The sequence below is a fragment of the Solea solea genome, chromosome 16 (assembly GCF_958295425.1).
Source record: "Solea solea chromosome 16, fSolSol10.1, whole genome shotgun sequence".
NCBI classification, from domain to species: domain Eukaryota; kingdom Metazoa; phylum Chordata; class Actinopteri; order Pleuronectiformes; family Soleidae; genus Solea; species Solea solea.
In genome coordinates, this window is record NC_081149.1 from 6872132 (window position 1) to 6889058 (window position 16927).

Genomic DNA, 16927 nt, shown 5'->3' on the forward strand with positions numbered 1-16927 from the left:
CCAAGCGGAAGCGATACGAGTGTTGTTTACTAATGAGCGATATTAGCGAAACGTTTGCACCCACTTATCCGCAGATTTGAATGAAAGTATCAAATAGTTTATATTAGCAGTCATGTTAGTGACGTGGCTGTTGTATATGACTCAGTCCCAGTGTCCCTGGCATGTGTAGTATTATGATTTTTGGCTGTAAATCTTCCTCCTCCGTGTAGATTAGAGCTGATAGACAGAACATGAGTCAGAACTATTTTCTATTAACGATCCTTTTAGAAGCCACTATATCCAATATTTCCAGCTTTCAGCGTTATCTGTGAAAATGTAACATTTGCTTCTGGTTTTGTTTGTTTTGTTTTAAGAGTGTGCATAAATAAAGTCATTTTGAGTTATTTAATTAAATAATTATATCACTTTCTCTCTCATTTCTGAAAATAATCGTTATTTGCATTCCTAATACTGATACAGTATGTACTATCTTTAGTTATGGTTATAGCAACTGGGTATATACTATTACTACTACAATTGCTTCTAATAAAAATATAATTTATTTATATAGCACCATTAAAAACAGTTATTTTTAAATTGCATTGACTCAGGAATAGAACCGAGACACCACTATGGCAAAATTTATACCAGAATACCAAATGTCAAAATAAATGAAAGCTAAATAACACTAATTAAATTAAACATTAAAAAGGTATCACACAGAAAACATAACAATAGAAAAATTATTAACAAGTAATAAAAAAACAAACACCAAAACCTGGGATAAGAAGATAAAATAATTACACTATTAAGAACATAATGCAACCTATATATAAATATATACATAATATTAAGGTAAAATATAAAACAACACACTTCTGCAAAAAATAAAAAATAACGTGCAATATAAAATGTATAAACTTACACCACAGCAGATATAAGATAATACCAGATAAATTAAAGTATTTTATTAGTCCCAGAACAGGGACATTGACGGTTTTACAGTCATGTAAAAGTTGAGTATATGAAGGCACATCCTTCATATATAAAATTATATATAAAAAAATATATACATATGGCTGCTTTGTGCTTATTGTACCACAAGGTGTCACTGTGACATAGATCATTTAATAAAGAGGATGGAGGGGGATTTTTCTCCTCAGATGAACAAATCCCGTGCTATGAATCTTCATGTTGATAATTCTGTAACTCCTCACATAACACCGAGGACAAAAGGCTGATTTTGGGGTCAGTGACTAAAGTTGAGGCCGAGTTCAGGTTTATAAAAGGGATGTTTGAGTGGTGAGACTATGCAGCGTAAAGTACCTAAAAGGGAGGATTGAGTTACTTACCAGAAAAAGTCATAATATTACTTCAGTAAAAGTACGACATTTACTAAACTTAAGTACAGTTATTTTCTGATATAAAATGTACTTAAGTTTTAAAAGTAAAAGTATAAAGAAAAAGAAAAAAAAAGAGAGGATTGAGCCATGGTGACTCAGTGGTAGGGTGAGTTCTCTTTCAATTTAGGTTGTAGGTTCAATTGCTGGCTCTGCTAGTCTCTATGTGTCCTTGAGCAAAGACACTTAACCCAATGTTGCAGCGTGTGATTGAGTGAATTGCATTTTATTTTGGTAGTAACGAATAACAAAGATAGTTAGAGGAAATGTAGTGGAGTGACGGTCAAAGTTGTTAGAAATACAAGTAACAAAAGTAAAGTATAGATGCGTGAATTGTGTACTAAAGTGCAGTAATGAAGCATTTGTATTTTGTTACATTACAACACTGAATTTTCCCAAGAGAGATTAGTGAAAATAAGTGTGTGTGTGTGTGTGTGTGTGTGCGTGCGCACGTGTGTTTACATATTACACAACCTAGACATGATTCACATGTGTGCTGTTTTGTTGTCCACGCTCAGCATCGTCCTCTGTTTTGCAGCTGTTTTTTTGCGGGGATGAACACGCACGCGCACACACACACACACACACACTAACACACAGAATTGTGCGCCGACTTGAAAATATTTTTGTGGGTTCAGCTTCACCTTTGGGCCGCTGGAGTCTGATGTCACATCCTGCAGGGCACTGGAAAGACTTGGCCCGCGTCCCAGCAGCAACACACCCTCCTGGGGCTGATTCAGCCAGAGTTTCCCACCCAGGAATCCTGGACGTTTGACAGGAAACAGGCCCAACTCTCTCAAGGCCGCTATAAGTCAGTCGCTCCCCCACCACCCTGCCCCCCTCACCCGAAAAACCTCTCCCAGGCCCAGTCTTTATGCTTTTTTCTCAGACAATCTTACAATCTTATCTTACAAATAGACATTCATTTTGAGCAAAAAATACCACATTTACAGCCTCCCTGCCCTCTGCCCAGCTTCCCATCACTGCCCTGCCTGCCTGATTCCGCCTTGAAGCAATTTCAAAACATTATTAGGTAACACACACACACACACACACACACACACAGAGGTGATTAATGGCTGAGCAGTGTTTGCATGCACAATTCTGCACGTTCATGACTCTGCTGTGACCTTGTCGGAGCATGTTCTGGATTAAACGCAGGCTAAAATAGGGACGAGAAGAGAGTAGAGCAACAACCAGGGCGGCAAGTGTTTTTACACACTTTTCCTTCCAGGTATTACAAGCAGCAACTGTAATGACTTGTAATGTAATGGTTTTAGTTGTTTTGTTGCGTAACAATGCCAATTGTTATTTTGTAATACAGTGCTTGACACATTTATTCAACTGCCTGTCGTAAAAATGAGGAAACATTTACATATAAACATATTTTTTTTAGAAATCTTTCAAAAACCTGTATAGAACTACAAATAAACTGAATTCACCTATTTTTTATACTCAAATTTGAGTCACAAATGTATCAAGCATAACATTCAACTACTTCTTAATCTTAAATAATAATGTTTTTTTTACTATTTCTTTGCGAAAGAGTACATTTCTTCTACATTCTGGTGATTTTGATAATTTCCAATGCTGTTAATTTAGTGGCTTTGGGTGGTGGTCTCATACAGTTGCACTGCATGTGTTAGTACATATCATTTTCACATTTTAATCTTTTAAGTTTCCCTATTATTTGTTTTTGTGGGTGCACCTGTGTATCAGAGTGTAACCGCTTTGTTTTCTGTTGTGAAACATCAAAGAAGACGTACGTGACCACAGCTTCTTCACGACGTTGCACATTTTTATAGCCTCTGTGTATACTGTACTTTTAAACAACATTGTGATGGAAAAAAAGCAGCCAAAATGCTCTGTGTTCTAAGGATTAACAGATCAGGATGAATTTTGTCAAGTCAAGTGCTTAAGCCAACAACACAAACGTTTGAGGCTGCTACATTCACATATAAATCTGAGTTTGCATTTTAGAGGTTTGAGAGTATTTTGAAAGTACTGTAATATACACTGAAAATGTTCATGAGTATTTCTTTAGTTTTCCAATGTTTAGTTGATGATAATTACTATGAACTTGTCTAAAATTGCCTTGAAAATCTGTTTTTAAGACAAATTTGGTACTTTTTGTTGATTTAATATCATTATATTTGACTAAACGCCTCAGTTACAGCCTTTAAAACTAAGCCAAAGACATCACAAATGCTAAAAAAATACCCCAAATCAATGACAATATTTGATCTTACATTAAAATATGGACATAATATTGCTATACTGCCCAGTTTTGAAGCTGCGACAGCTGACGTGACATCACACACTGGATTGTTTCGGTATTTCATTTATTTTATAAAAAAAAAAGGGAATGCAATTACAAAACGTTTATGTACCAACAAACATTAGTGTTTCAGATTGTACCGGTTTAACACAGGCAGCGTGCTACTGGACACACAAGGCTATTGCACACGAGACATTTTCATACGACACGAATCATACATACTGTACAAAGATACATACATACTTACATGGTTTTTCATATATTTGTCATTTTTAAAATGAACACAATGAAGTGATAGGTACAAAAGATTCAAACTACTCTGCGTCTGAAAAAACAACAACAACAACAACAACAAGGGGGAAGCAAACATCACTGAAGCTGCCAAAGTGCTTTTCACCGTTTAAACTTGGCCCAAAATGTAAAACTAAAATAAAAGAAATTTAAACGTGTGACACGTGAGGAAGAAGGTTAGTGTAACCCTGAAGAACAGGAACCGGACAATGAACAACAGGACTTCCTGTCATCAGAGGAAGTCGTCAGGAAAATGATGATTAGGTAGGTATAAGGCCTCTCCCTACGCACCCTTACACCCTCCCCCGAACAACAACTTCTTTTATTTTGAAAGGCAACTTTGAGTTACACACAGTTAACGTATGGCGAGCAAATGAAACCAATGATGTTCACACAACTAATTTAGATTTTGTTCACGGTGCTGTCTGAGAATTCACAGTGAGAGCGACCCACACTTTTTTTTTTTGACCCACTCTCCGATCGTCAGTGACAAAAATAAAAAAATAATACTGTCAAAATAAAGGAGCGCCTGCCCCAAACACTTCATACATACATTCAGCCTATGAATCCCACAGGAGGAAGGCACAGTCAGAGTAACAGCACAACCGCTGCTACGTTGCTACAACACTGTCAGGACGTTGGTCCCATTTTTTTTAATTATTATTGTTATTACGACTATTATTAGTAAGTGGGAGCCGCTGGACAGCTGTCAAAGAAATCATCAGTGCCGACTCCCTTCAGGAAAACGTGCTTTCTGATTGGGCTTTCCTCCGCGGAAACGGGTTTCGGATACAAGAGACAACTGGACAAGCGGGGAGGGAGGGAAGAGACAGAGCGTGAGGACAAAAAATGGAGTATATCATACACGTTAGTGCTCACGAATGAGTTCATGCAGTAAATGTAAGCAGATTTAACAGATGGTTAAAGCAAGGTTATATAGGGGATATATATAGCCCTGGTTATTATTATTATTATTATTATTATTATTGTTATTATTATTTTACTTCTGAGTATGGCTTCTGTTCTGCTGCATTGTAGAAAGGACAAGCCAGTGGTGTTTGTCTACGTGATAACGCACATATACGCCGTATACACCACAACGAAAGGACCAGGATTAACGCATCATCGCGGGCTACAACTAACCACTACTTTCATAATCCATTCATCGAGTAATCGCTTCGGTCCGTCAAATGTTGACCAGCGTTTCTCAAGCCGGGAAAAGGACGATGTTCTCAAATGTCTCGTCTTGTTGTCTTGTCCAAAAACCAAAAGTTTGAGTGATTTCTTTGTCGTATGGAGCAAAGAAAATGGAAAATATTCACATTTAAGAAGCTGAAAAAAATCTGAAAACTTGCTTTTAATTTCTTAAAAAACACTTAACATTAAAATAGTTGACGGTTCGTTAACGATTAATAATCGATGAATGGAGTAACTGTTTCAGCCCTAGTGTAATCCACTTCAAAAATGCACGTGTTTGAATAAACGGTGAGGATGTCTATAATTGTGTCTATAAACAGCACACTCACTTACATTAGACCACACGATACCACTGGAACCATACCAATACTTGATACTCACTGCACTCATATATAAATAGTAAATATTTATAAGACTACAGTTCTTATGCTGTAAATAAAGATGTCAAACGTGACCAAAAACGGAGTACGGCTAATGCTGCGTTCACTCCGGTTTACTTGCAAATTCAATGCGCTGGAGTTTATTGACATTTATCCAAAAACAAGTCTCTAATTACGAACAAACTTTTGACATTTCACATTTTCTTAGGGTGATATTGATGTGGTGGATTGTCGTCGCCTTGTACTTTGAAATGAAACCCCAATAACATGTTAAACAATTAAGTCAACTACATCAAAACCGCTTGATACACGAGGGGTATAGTCTGGCTTAGGCTAATTTATACCCGGGGTATAATCGATTATATTGATTCTGGACTGGGGAAAAAACAAGAAAGGAGAGACTGTGGCAAATGGTCAGCGAAGATGTCGATGTTGGGGCCAGCGATTGATGTGAACCTGCGGCGCGACGCGTACATCTGCGTTTTTATCGAACTTCCCATGTTTTCATGGAATCAAATAACGAAAGTAGGAAACACGGAACAGTCCAGAGAATAAATCTGTGTCCGACTGCGAGAAGACAATCAGACCAGCTAAAACTTGATGCGTCTTCTATTTAATTCATAAAATTAGTATTTAAAATGTAAAGTCTAAAGACTATCGCGTTCAATACTGTCTTGAAAACCTTTACCCGGCCCTACAGCTGAGATGTTTAAAAGAAGTGAATGACAGTATCGGACTGATATCAGTATTGGTGTCGGACACAATAGAGTGGTATGGTATGATCTGTAGAGTGCAGCTGATGGAGCTGATCACTGAATCACTCTCGGTGTGTTTACGTACACCGTAAGAACAAAATGGTTGACGATATTGGGGACACCGAGTCCATTGAAACTGACTTGACCGGGTTTTATGAACGTTTTCTTCTTTCTTTGCACACCAGACAAGGAGAGTCGCGTGGTTTAAAAACCTCACAAAGGACAACAATCGCTGACATAGTCCACAACTTTTGCAGGCTTTGCACTGATGCACTTCCTCCATGTTACTCACCACATCTGCGATGTGTGTTTTTTTTGTTTTGGCTCTTAATACGGGTTAACATGTGTACAGAGAGAAGTACAAAAACAACACGACAGGCGAATACATTAACAACGGTATGCAACTCCATATTAAGTCATGGGCGTACCCATAAGAAGAAAAAAAAAGCTATTTTTGTTTTTCACATTTCAGAAAGTTCTCACCGTTTTTTTACATTTATTTATTTTTTTAAATTAGTTTCCCCCTCTGGAGACGCTGTGTTTCGTGTTGAATTGTCTCAATGCTGATTGTGACGTCACGACGAATTTGATTGTAATAAGACGAACGTGTCAGAACACTGCAGAGCGCTGTGCCCCGGCCTCGACAGGCCTCTCAGTCCACGGAATGCTTGCTTCTTTTGTTTTCAACACCTCTCTGTTTCATCACACATACACACACACACACACACACACTCTTTGCAGTCACACACACACACTCTGAAGTGTCCGCACCACGTTAGACACAGGTGGTACAGTCCTGCATGATGGGCGTGGTCTGGTGTTCGTGTTTGTGCGTGCACTGATCCAGCGAGCTGGAGCTCTTTAGCGGGACCAGGCAGCGGTCGGAGGGACGCCCGCTCTGCAGCACGCCCCAGCAGCACAACACGCGCAGGAACTCCTTCCTCATGTCCTTGCTGCGCAGCGTGTAGATGACGGGGTTGAGCGCCGAATTCAGGGTGGCAAAGCCGAAAAAGATATCCGCCCGGGAGAGGATGTGGCAGAACTGTATGCCACAGGACGAGTCCAGGAGGAGGATGATGAACGTGGGCAGCCAGCACATGATGAAGACGCCCAGCACGATCGTGACCGTCTTCAGAAGCGCGTAGGCCTGCGAGTTGGTCGCCTCCTGGCGGCTGGAGCGCACGATCAGGTAGATCTTCACGTAGAGGATGACAATGGAGAGCAGGATGAGGCTGAAGATGGTGACGACGAAGACGATGTACCGCTTGGCGTAGAGCGGCAGCACGGCCGAGCACTCGGGCAGGTCGTTGATGCAGTTCCAGCCGATGATGGGGAGACCTCCGAGCAGGATGGAGGTGACCCAGCACGCTCCGATGAGGAGGAACATGCGACACGTCTTGGTGGAGCCGTACACCTTCACCTTGGTGATGGCGATGTAGCGCTCGATCGCGATCGCCAGCAGACTGAAAATAGAGGCCGCCAGCGCGATGAACGCCGTGCCCTCCCGGATGAACCACTGCACGGGCACCAGCTTGAAAGTGTTTGACCCCGATAGGAAAATGTTGGCGATGTAGGCGGAGCCTGCCAGCAGGTCCGAGAACGCCAGGTTGCCGATGAAGAAGAACATGGCGGAGTGGAACTTCTTGTTGCGGCACACGGCGATGAGGACCAGCAGATTCTCCAGGATGATGATGGTGCAGAGGACCACGATGACAATGTTGAGCGTGGTGAGATGCCGCTTGTTCTCGATGATGTTGTCCAGCTCCTGCGTGGAGATGTTCTTGGCAAAGGCATAGTAGGAGTGGAGCAGAGTCTGATTGTAGTACTGGGAATACTTGCTCCTCATGGTGACGGGCTGGCAGAGCACGGTGGCTTTACGGCAAAGATTCATTCACACAGCGGAGTCGTGGAGAGCGTCTGCGCTGATGAGCATCGCCACTAAGGCGCGGGCTGGGAGGGAGGCGGCCTGTCCCACAGTCACGTCTCAGCAGCTCTTTGTGGGTCACCTGCAGACACAGGGGAAACAAAAGAGAAAGGTTTGAGAATGAAATAAACTGTGACGAAACAAACATGCAATTTTTTTTTTAGAAAAGCGCCGCACTTGGCCAAAGCCAAACAGAGTCTCTAGGCAACAACCTGAGCCTCAGACTGAAGACTGGAAACTGTTTTCTTCAGTTCAACTCAAAGCTCACTTTATATTCTCCCAACACAAAGTTAAAGACATACAGAAATAATAATAATAATAATGATAACAACATATCAACAAGTCAGTTTGCATAGAAATATTCAGAGGTTTTTGCTTTCATTTAGTGTAAAAACCAACCAGTAAAATGAAGATGAAATTTGAATTAATTAACATAATTAACATTTCACAGGGCGTTCCATGTGCACATAAAACACATAAACTGGTCACTTTTCTTGTGTGTGGACACACATGAAAAACATAAACTGAACACACTGTCTTCAGTTATAGTGTAAAACAGATGGAATGTAATAATCCAGGAGTATAAGAGGGAGTTGTAGTTGATGAATGAACTTTTGCAAGGTGAGCAGCGAGAGGTCACCCTCAGGTGGAAGAATAAACGCTTGTGTGTGTGTCGCTGTGACTTTCTGGCGCTCAGACAAAGAGCCGCACTTTCAGTCTGACGGGGGAAACATTCCAGCAACCCAGTCCGAGCACTCGGCTGTCAACACACGGCATTGTTGTGGGGAGCGAACCATTCCACTCCAGTGAGCCACCTCATGAAAAACTCCAGCATAGCTCGCGGATCAGGCAGATCTCTTGGTCCTGACTCCGCCCCCACTGTTTCTGACAAAGCGAAGAGACGCTGACAGCAAATCAAACAAGGACACTCGAGAGGAGACGGAGGGGAATTCACCGACTCCTATAAGACTCTGACATGTTGACTTTTTTTATTTATACACAAACAAACACACGCGTTACGCTTGTCTGTGCCCGATCTGTACCCTGAAGCACCATCACACATATTAGTTGTTTATTTATTTATTTAAATTGATTTTATTCCTGGAAGACTCACAGAGAATTGACATTTGGTCCATTAAAACATTCAAAAAGGCCCATTAGGAAATGTACTGTACGCTGGTGAGTTAGACAGGATTTTCAAGTCACATACGTGGAATATTGATGGTTTTCTTCATTCACGATGAACAGAAATTCAAGTTATTAATCCTGATTAGCAAAAATATGTATACGCGTATGTCCCGCCACTAAATACGAGGTGATCTCATGTGCTACATTTGATTTTTGTGATTATCTTGTCAGCCTGACTCCTGCTACTGCTCATTCTGGGGCGAAGAAAAACCACAATTCATGCAATTAGGCGATTGGAAACTCATAGAAAGACAATTTGTTCACATACATTTACACACTGCACCTTTAAAACAGGGAAGGGCCATTGTGTGTAAACATTATATGAGACAGGATTGATTAAAAAAATGCCTTATGGATGTTTTATGGCCATATGTTGCTACTGTCCTGTTTTCAAAGACGAGCCACAGTTCAGTTTTTACTGTCTAAAACACAACAGAGCATTTCCACTCCTTAATCAAATCAGGGCCCCAAAGATTAACCAATGAATCGATTATGGACTATTTGGAAGCCAATTTTTGGGTTTGAGGGGGTTTTAAATATAAAATGAAAACTATTTCTGTGATTTTGGCTTCTTAAATGTGCTGTTTACTCCTCTGTCAAAGTAAACTGAGCATCATTTTAAAGTTTGGGGGGAAAAAAAGGCCATTTTCTATGTATTTTTATAATATAGTTATTACTAAATAAAGACTACAACTTCATTACATTCTGGCAAATGGCAAAGACAGAACATAGAACTAAAACTAGAATAACTCACGTTAAAGTGACAAAATAAATAACCATAGGATGAATCATAAGTCAGACGTGTGCTGTGTAACCACAGTGGTTTTTAATGTGAAAACCATTAGTCGTTGAATCCTAATGTATGGTTTCAGAGCGCTGTTTGAATACAGTGGTTTCCCCATATTTATTTAAACACAGATAAGACGAAATAAAAATAAACTGTGCTGCAGCTTCGGGGCTGAAGACAAAAGTTAAGAGGCTCTGGAAATCTAATTAGAGGTGGAGCTGATGTCTTAAACCTGTCTAAAGTAACAGGATCCCTCTGCAGACCACTTCCAGAGGTAATTCAACACCCGCCTGTTTGGCTCCTGCAGCATCAAAACTGGAAAAGCTTCAGAGTTTGGAAACTCGTGGGCGCTCGAGACCTCGCTGCAGTGTGTAAACGTATTATTCTGCCTCTGTTTGCTCTTCATGAACAAAAATGAAAACCTTATTACTTTTACTCACTGATGACGTCACGATCATATTTTCAAGAAATCCCACTCTTAAAATGGGCAAAACCACAAAAAACCTACAACATAAAAAGAAATATCTCCTTCAAATCTCATCGAATTTGACCGGAATTTGGTGTGTGAACGCAGGGTCAGACACTCTAGATTATGGATTATTGGCTTAACAGGTCAGGATGAATTGTAAACGTTCTATACAGGTCCCCGGAAGTCAGAATGTGAAAAAAAAATCCAGGCACTCGTTTGTAAACGCAGTTCATAGTAAGTAATTGCACTAGAATTAGGGATGGGAATCGATATTGATAAAAATGTAAAAATCCAAAACAATCCAAAACAAAATCCTATATATATATATATATATATATATATATATATATATATATATATATATATATCACATGTTTCACTATGCACAAACCCATAAAAATCATGTGTGGGCTCTTTATCTCTTCTTTTTGGGAGAACAATATTAAGAGAATTATGTTTTTGAAATGACTCGTTCATAAATGGTCTAAAATGACTGATAATTGCAGTAGCGGTAGATACCTGACCTTGTGATATCGGTGATATCGTGGACATTAAAGTGGTATCGTCCCATCTCTAAGCAGAATAAGCTCGCTGCTCATTTGTGTCTGTTATCCCTTTGCTACGACGGAGTGTTAGGGCCAAACTGAAGAGAAAAATGGTTTGTTACTATGTAATAAGGGCCCGAGCCACGAATGCTGGGGGCCTTCAGATTATTATTATATTGACATCGTTCAATAACAATAAATAATACTTTATTACTAATAATACTACAGTTTTCTCCATTATTTCTTGAAAATGTGATGGTTTTCTGTGGCGTCATCAGTGGGTAGACACTCACAAAAAAAACCCCCACATCAGATGGATTGAGTCGTCAAAAACTGAATGAATCTGTTTAAATATTTAAAAGTTACACACTACAGCTTTACAGTCCAAAACCTGAGCGGCCGATAGATGGAGAGACGGAGACAAAGCGGCACAGAAAGAGCATGCATGTGGAACGGCATCTGGACACAAAGGCAGGAATCTGAGACGTCACTGTGATGAGGACATTAGACACACACACACACACACACACACACACACACACACACAAGCCGCGTATTGTGACAGAACGAGTGAGGGCGCCGCTTCATCTCGCTTCACACAGATGCCACTGGCTGCCAGCAATAACCGGCGCACTGTTTCCTCAAGCAAGAACAAAGAACAATAGTCTCGTTGAACATGTGAAGAGCGCTGCCCTTCAGCCTCCATCACGACGACGACAGCACGCGTCCATCTAACGGCCGCATCTGCATCTGCATCAGAGCAGACGTCCACTGTATTTACCGTCCTGGCAGAAACGGGACGGCTCGTCTCGCTGCCGTCCCGTTTTAGCTCCATTATTAGACACAAATGGGGGAACTTGAGACTGAGCACATGTGCCAGCTGCACCGGTGTAATTATGTTAGTTTAAATTATAGAAGCCTATTTTACTTATAATGGAAAAGCCAGCCGATACAGACCAGGGTCTGCACCTCCGCAGCCTCGAGCCAGCTGAGAGGAAAACACATTTTCTCTTTTCTTTGTTACCAACCACAAGAGCTGCTGATATATATGTATATAAAGGAAAACCACAGGTTTCAAAGTAGGGCTGCATTATAACCGCATATACCAACGCGACATTTCAGTCGAGGAATAAGGGCTGTATGAAAAGAGAGGGCAAAGTCACGGTGCACCTTTAGCAAGGCTATGTCGTGATCTGAACCCAGGCTGGAGTTGTGCAAGTGTAGAGTAAATGTTTGGAGCTGTGTAACGCAGCCCATGGCCAAGTGGAAAGGGAACTTGGATTAGGTACTCAACCCTCATCGCTCCAGGAAGGTTTCTAGTAGAGGATGGGTTAAATGTAGACAAAGAATTTCCCTAAAAGTACAAAAAAATTACCTTTCCACCAAAAGCATCAACATTTTTAAAAGACCTCGTTCCAGGCTTCAGGAATAAAAAAAGAGAGGAACGGACTCATCATCAAGTACAAATCTGTGAAATCCTGTTCACTTCACACATGTCACGTGACTGTTATGAATGGTTTATTATTGCGCATTGTTGACATCGTTTTTAATGGATTTAATGTATTTTTAATGCGACCTCTTCTCTTGGTCAGGTATTTATTGGAAAACAAAGGTCATTAAAGGTCAAATGAGCAAGTCATTGGGTCTCTGTGAACACACGTTGACCATGAACGGTCATGAGAGGGTTAAAAGAGTCTTGCAGGTTTTTTTTTATTATTTTTTATGTGTCTGTGAAAAGATAAAAGATGCAGCAATAAATTACAGGTGTGGGATGAAAATAAAGGTTGGGTGTGTCTGTCTGCACCCGTGTAATCATGGAGTAATGACTTGTTAGCGCTCACGGGGCCAGAACATTATCAGCGACGTGACCTTTTGTCCTTTTCATCCACTTTCACTCTTTGTCTCGAGACAACTCTCTCTCTCTCTCTCTCTCTCTCTCTCTCTCTTACTCGCCACTCACTCTTTTCCATGTGCTGTGTAGACAACACTCATCCTCCTGACACGGCAGAGTCCTCGGCGTCTGTCATCAGTGGATTTCACTGAGTGTGAGGGAAACCTGACGGGCTGGTTTGCCTACAGCGCTGTCTCGTCTCGTCTCGCGGCCCTGCCGCCCCCCCCGCTCCCCCCTCCACCTGTCGCCGGCGCGCGACGCCCGTGCAGATGTGCCGCCCGACGTACAATATGTGTCATTGTCACACTTCACTTCCACAAAGGGGGGGGGGGGGGGGGGGTGAGGAAATGCTGCCACACACAACGTCAACCATTGACACATTTCCTAACCGACACAATGGTGAAACAAGATCAGTGTGTCAACAGAAGAAATTACAATCACTGCGACGAGATTTTGCATTTCTTACACGTTTGTGTATTTCAATACCTCAAGTATAACTGATCTACGCTTAGACCTAGGTTGTTCACCTCGTAAAAATTACTCTTACACACATTGGCTACTCTCCAAAGAATGTGTTTGCTACTATATCTCACTGTTACATTACATTACACTGTTAGGCTGACTTTCCCAACAGGAAACTGTGTTTTTTTGGTCACTTTGTGCCACTGCACCAAACTCCATAGAGAAAATCAGTGTTTTTAAGCTCACGGGGACACTGGAGCTGCTCGCATTGGAACAAAGTGATAGTGGCGGCGGTGGACGAACGACTCCTGTGTGTTGAGACGTAGAATCGCTGATATTTGATAGGGAGTAAACTACAAACATGTCAGTTTTCTTCTGTAAAAGGCTATCTTAAAGGGCGATAAAGCAGCAAAAACACATTCCTATGATAGCTGGGGTGCATTTTATGACAGCTAAAATCTTTTTCCTCACGTTTCAGTGTCTGGTTCAAGGTGAAGAGGGAAACGGTGGCAGTCAGTCATGAAACTATCTCTTTGAACTGTGGCGGTGGTTCAATTGTTACTTCATACAAACACACAGTGCGTAGATGTTGGAATTACTATATTCTAATATGATTTACTGTTAAGAAGGTCACTTCTTGAGCTGCACAAACAAATGTCACAGTGTCCCGCTGTAGGTGAAGGTGTAGCAGCGGAACACAGAGGGTAAAGCAAACAGCACAATATCCTGTCAGGATTTCACCGTGACGCTAAGACACACGCGGCGAGACGAGGTGATGAAAGAACGGACAGATGAGACAAAAACAAGAGCCGCGAAGAGACAAAAGGAAGCCAAACAAAAGACAGGAAATCCCTGAAGAACGTGTACTTGATCACTATCATCAAACACCACCACCAGAAAAAAATGTATATGATGAGCAGAAATGCTCTTTTAGTGCACGTTCACATGTGGACAGGATGTGACACTGAACGGCTGCCATGGAATTGAAACAAGAAAGATGTGAAATTATTATTTAGCTTCTTAAATGTGAATATTTTCTGGGTTTTTTTTTTGCTCCATTTGACAAAGAAATCGTTAAAACTGAAACACAGATCAACGTCTTTCAACTTGACACATTACGAACTAAACAAGTACTCTTTTAATCAACTAATTGTTTCAGCTCTAGATAAAAATGTAAAATTCAAAACAATACAAAAGTCCAATATATATCACATGCTTTACTCTGCACAGACTGTAAAAAAAATGTACATAAAAATCAGCAAAACAACATTTTAGCTGTAGTTATTATTTATTTGTGACAAAACTGAAGAATTATGTTTTTTGAATTAACTCGAAATGGCACAAACGTGTTGTTAATGTTAACAGCTTCATAGTTTAAAAGGTGTAAAACGACTGTTTTGGACTGATATCGGTATCCCTAATTAAACTGGCAATTATTTTAAACTGATTAATCTGCTGTATTATTTTCTTGATTAACAGATGAACAGAAAAAGGTGTCGATTTTTCCCCTTTTCTTGTCACTGAGGAGCAAAACTGAAAAATATTCACATTAAAAGAAGCTGAAATCACAAAAGGCTTCAATATGTAGTGATATGACATTTATTAAATTGTGTAAAACATACTTTGTGACTCAACGATTATTCGATGAATCGATGACTGAATGAATCGACAACTATTTTGACATTTTTTTCAGTAAATAAAGCAAGTTTTCAGATTTTTCCTGCTTCTTAAAAGGTGAATATTATCAGGTTTCTTTGCTTTACAAAACAAAACATCTGAGAAACATTTTCTGGACCAAACATGCACTCAATTCATCAAAGAAAACAATCTACAGATTAATAGATTATAAAAATAAAGGTTAGTTGCAGCTCTGCACATGATATCTTTCAATATTGTTGGAGGAGTAGTACACAGGTTAAAATGGATGAATGGATTGATGAATTTCTGCTGAAAGGTGACTCTTGTTTTCTCCTAATCCCCCAAAAAGCTGATGTTCACTTCTTCATCCCAGATCTGACAGATGCACGAAAGCCTCAGGTGTTTTTTTCTCTCCCCCCTCCGCCACAAACACCTCAAAAGCCCCCAATTAGCAGACGTAGCGTCTGCTCACCAAAAACCATGGCAACGCCGTCCCGTTACACCACCTGCCATTCCCCGTCACACTGTTAACACTAGACACTGAACACACTGGGCCTGAACCAGGACAGACGTGCCATCATTCCCCACAAACATTTCTGCTGGGAGATAAGAGTGGCGGCTGACCTTGAGCAGGTTTGTGTGGCTTATCTTGTTTCCACTGAAACACGTTGAGCTGTTTGTTTCAGTGTCGCTGAGCTGTTTGTGGTCTGGAAACATCCTGTAACGCGCCGCTCACCATCTGTCTCTCACCTGCACGTACGAGACGCTGTGTATTCACAACAAGACTCAGCCCGAAAGAGTTCAGACTCCATTAAAACGATTACTCGTGCACATTTTCCATTCCAAGTTAAGTTTAATGACTTCCTGCCTCCTTCTTTCGACGGAGGACACTGGGCCCTTTCTTCCACGATGAGGAAGTAATCTGCTCAGATTTAAGAAACGGTCTACAAAGTAATAATCCATCAACTGGCCGCTGTGATTTGCCCTTTCCTGTGTCGCACACGGCCATTAACGCGCCGTTAACAGTGAGCAGGATGAGTCATAAACCGCTTTCAGACGCAGTACTAAAGTTTGGGAAGGGGCCGGGTAAAGAAAACTAAAACAAAACAAACAAAAAAATCAGACATTACCACTCATATTAATCTGCGTTTGAAAGATCCAACAGAAAAAAACCTAAACCTTTTATAATAATCAATTTATAATCTGTGGCATTTCCTGTATCCTCTGCGCAAAGTCTCACGCAGCTATGTAAATGAGTCTGTTGCGTCGCGGTGTAGCACCACGTCGTTTTCCTACAGATTAGATTGTTTGTGTCTTTCGTTGTCACTGCAAAACAACACAATTGCTGTTTTTTTTCTGATAAACAAAAAGAGGTTAGGCATGGATTCAGGCCAAGCTGCATTTACAGCGCCCTCTGCTGGCTGGACAACTGTGTAATTAATTCAAACTGTCTGCTGCACTTCTAAACTGTATAATGTGACCTCAATCTATTTGCTTTTTTTAAGGTTTGAGTTTTGAATTTATTTTCATAAAAGATGTTGATCGTGTTTCTCAAACCACAAAATGAGGATCTCAAATGTCTTATTGGTCCACAAACCAACACATATTCACATTTAAGAAGCCCTCCTTTCCTACGTGCGACTGTACTGCGGAGTTGTACAATCTGCAGCGATACTCAACCCTAAGGACCCCTCTGGAACTTTTTCTGCCGCCTCCCTCCTCAAACCTCCAGATAATGTGAGA

At 40.8% G+C, this 16927-nt stretch overlaps 1 protein-coding gene across 1 annotated transcript in view; it reads right to left on the reverse strand.

Moving 5' to 3' along the window:
* Positions 1–3704: 3704 nt before the first annotated feature.
* s1pr2 (sphingosine-1-phosphate receptor 2) overlaps positions 3705–16927 on the reverse strand; it is a 30377-nt gene continuing 17154 nt past the window's right edge. The window contains exon 2 of the mRNA XM_058653185.1: positions 3705–8286. Coding sequence (XP_058509168.1) covers positions 7056–8171 — 1116 coding nt within the window. The 5' untranslated portion in view covers positions 8172–8286 and the 3' untranslated portion in view covers positions 3705–7055. The remainder of the gene's footprint in view (positions 8287–16927) is intronic.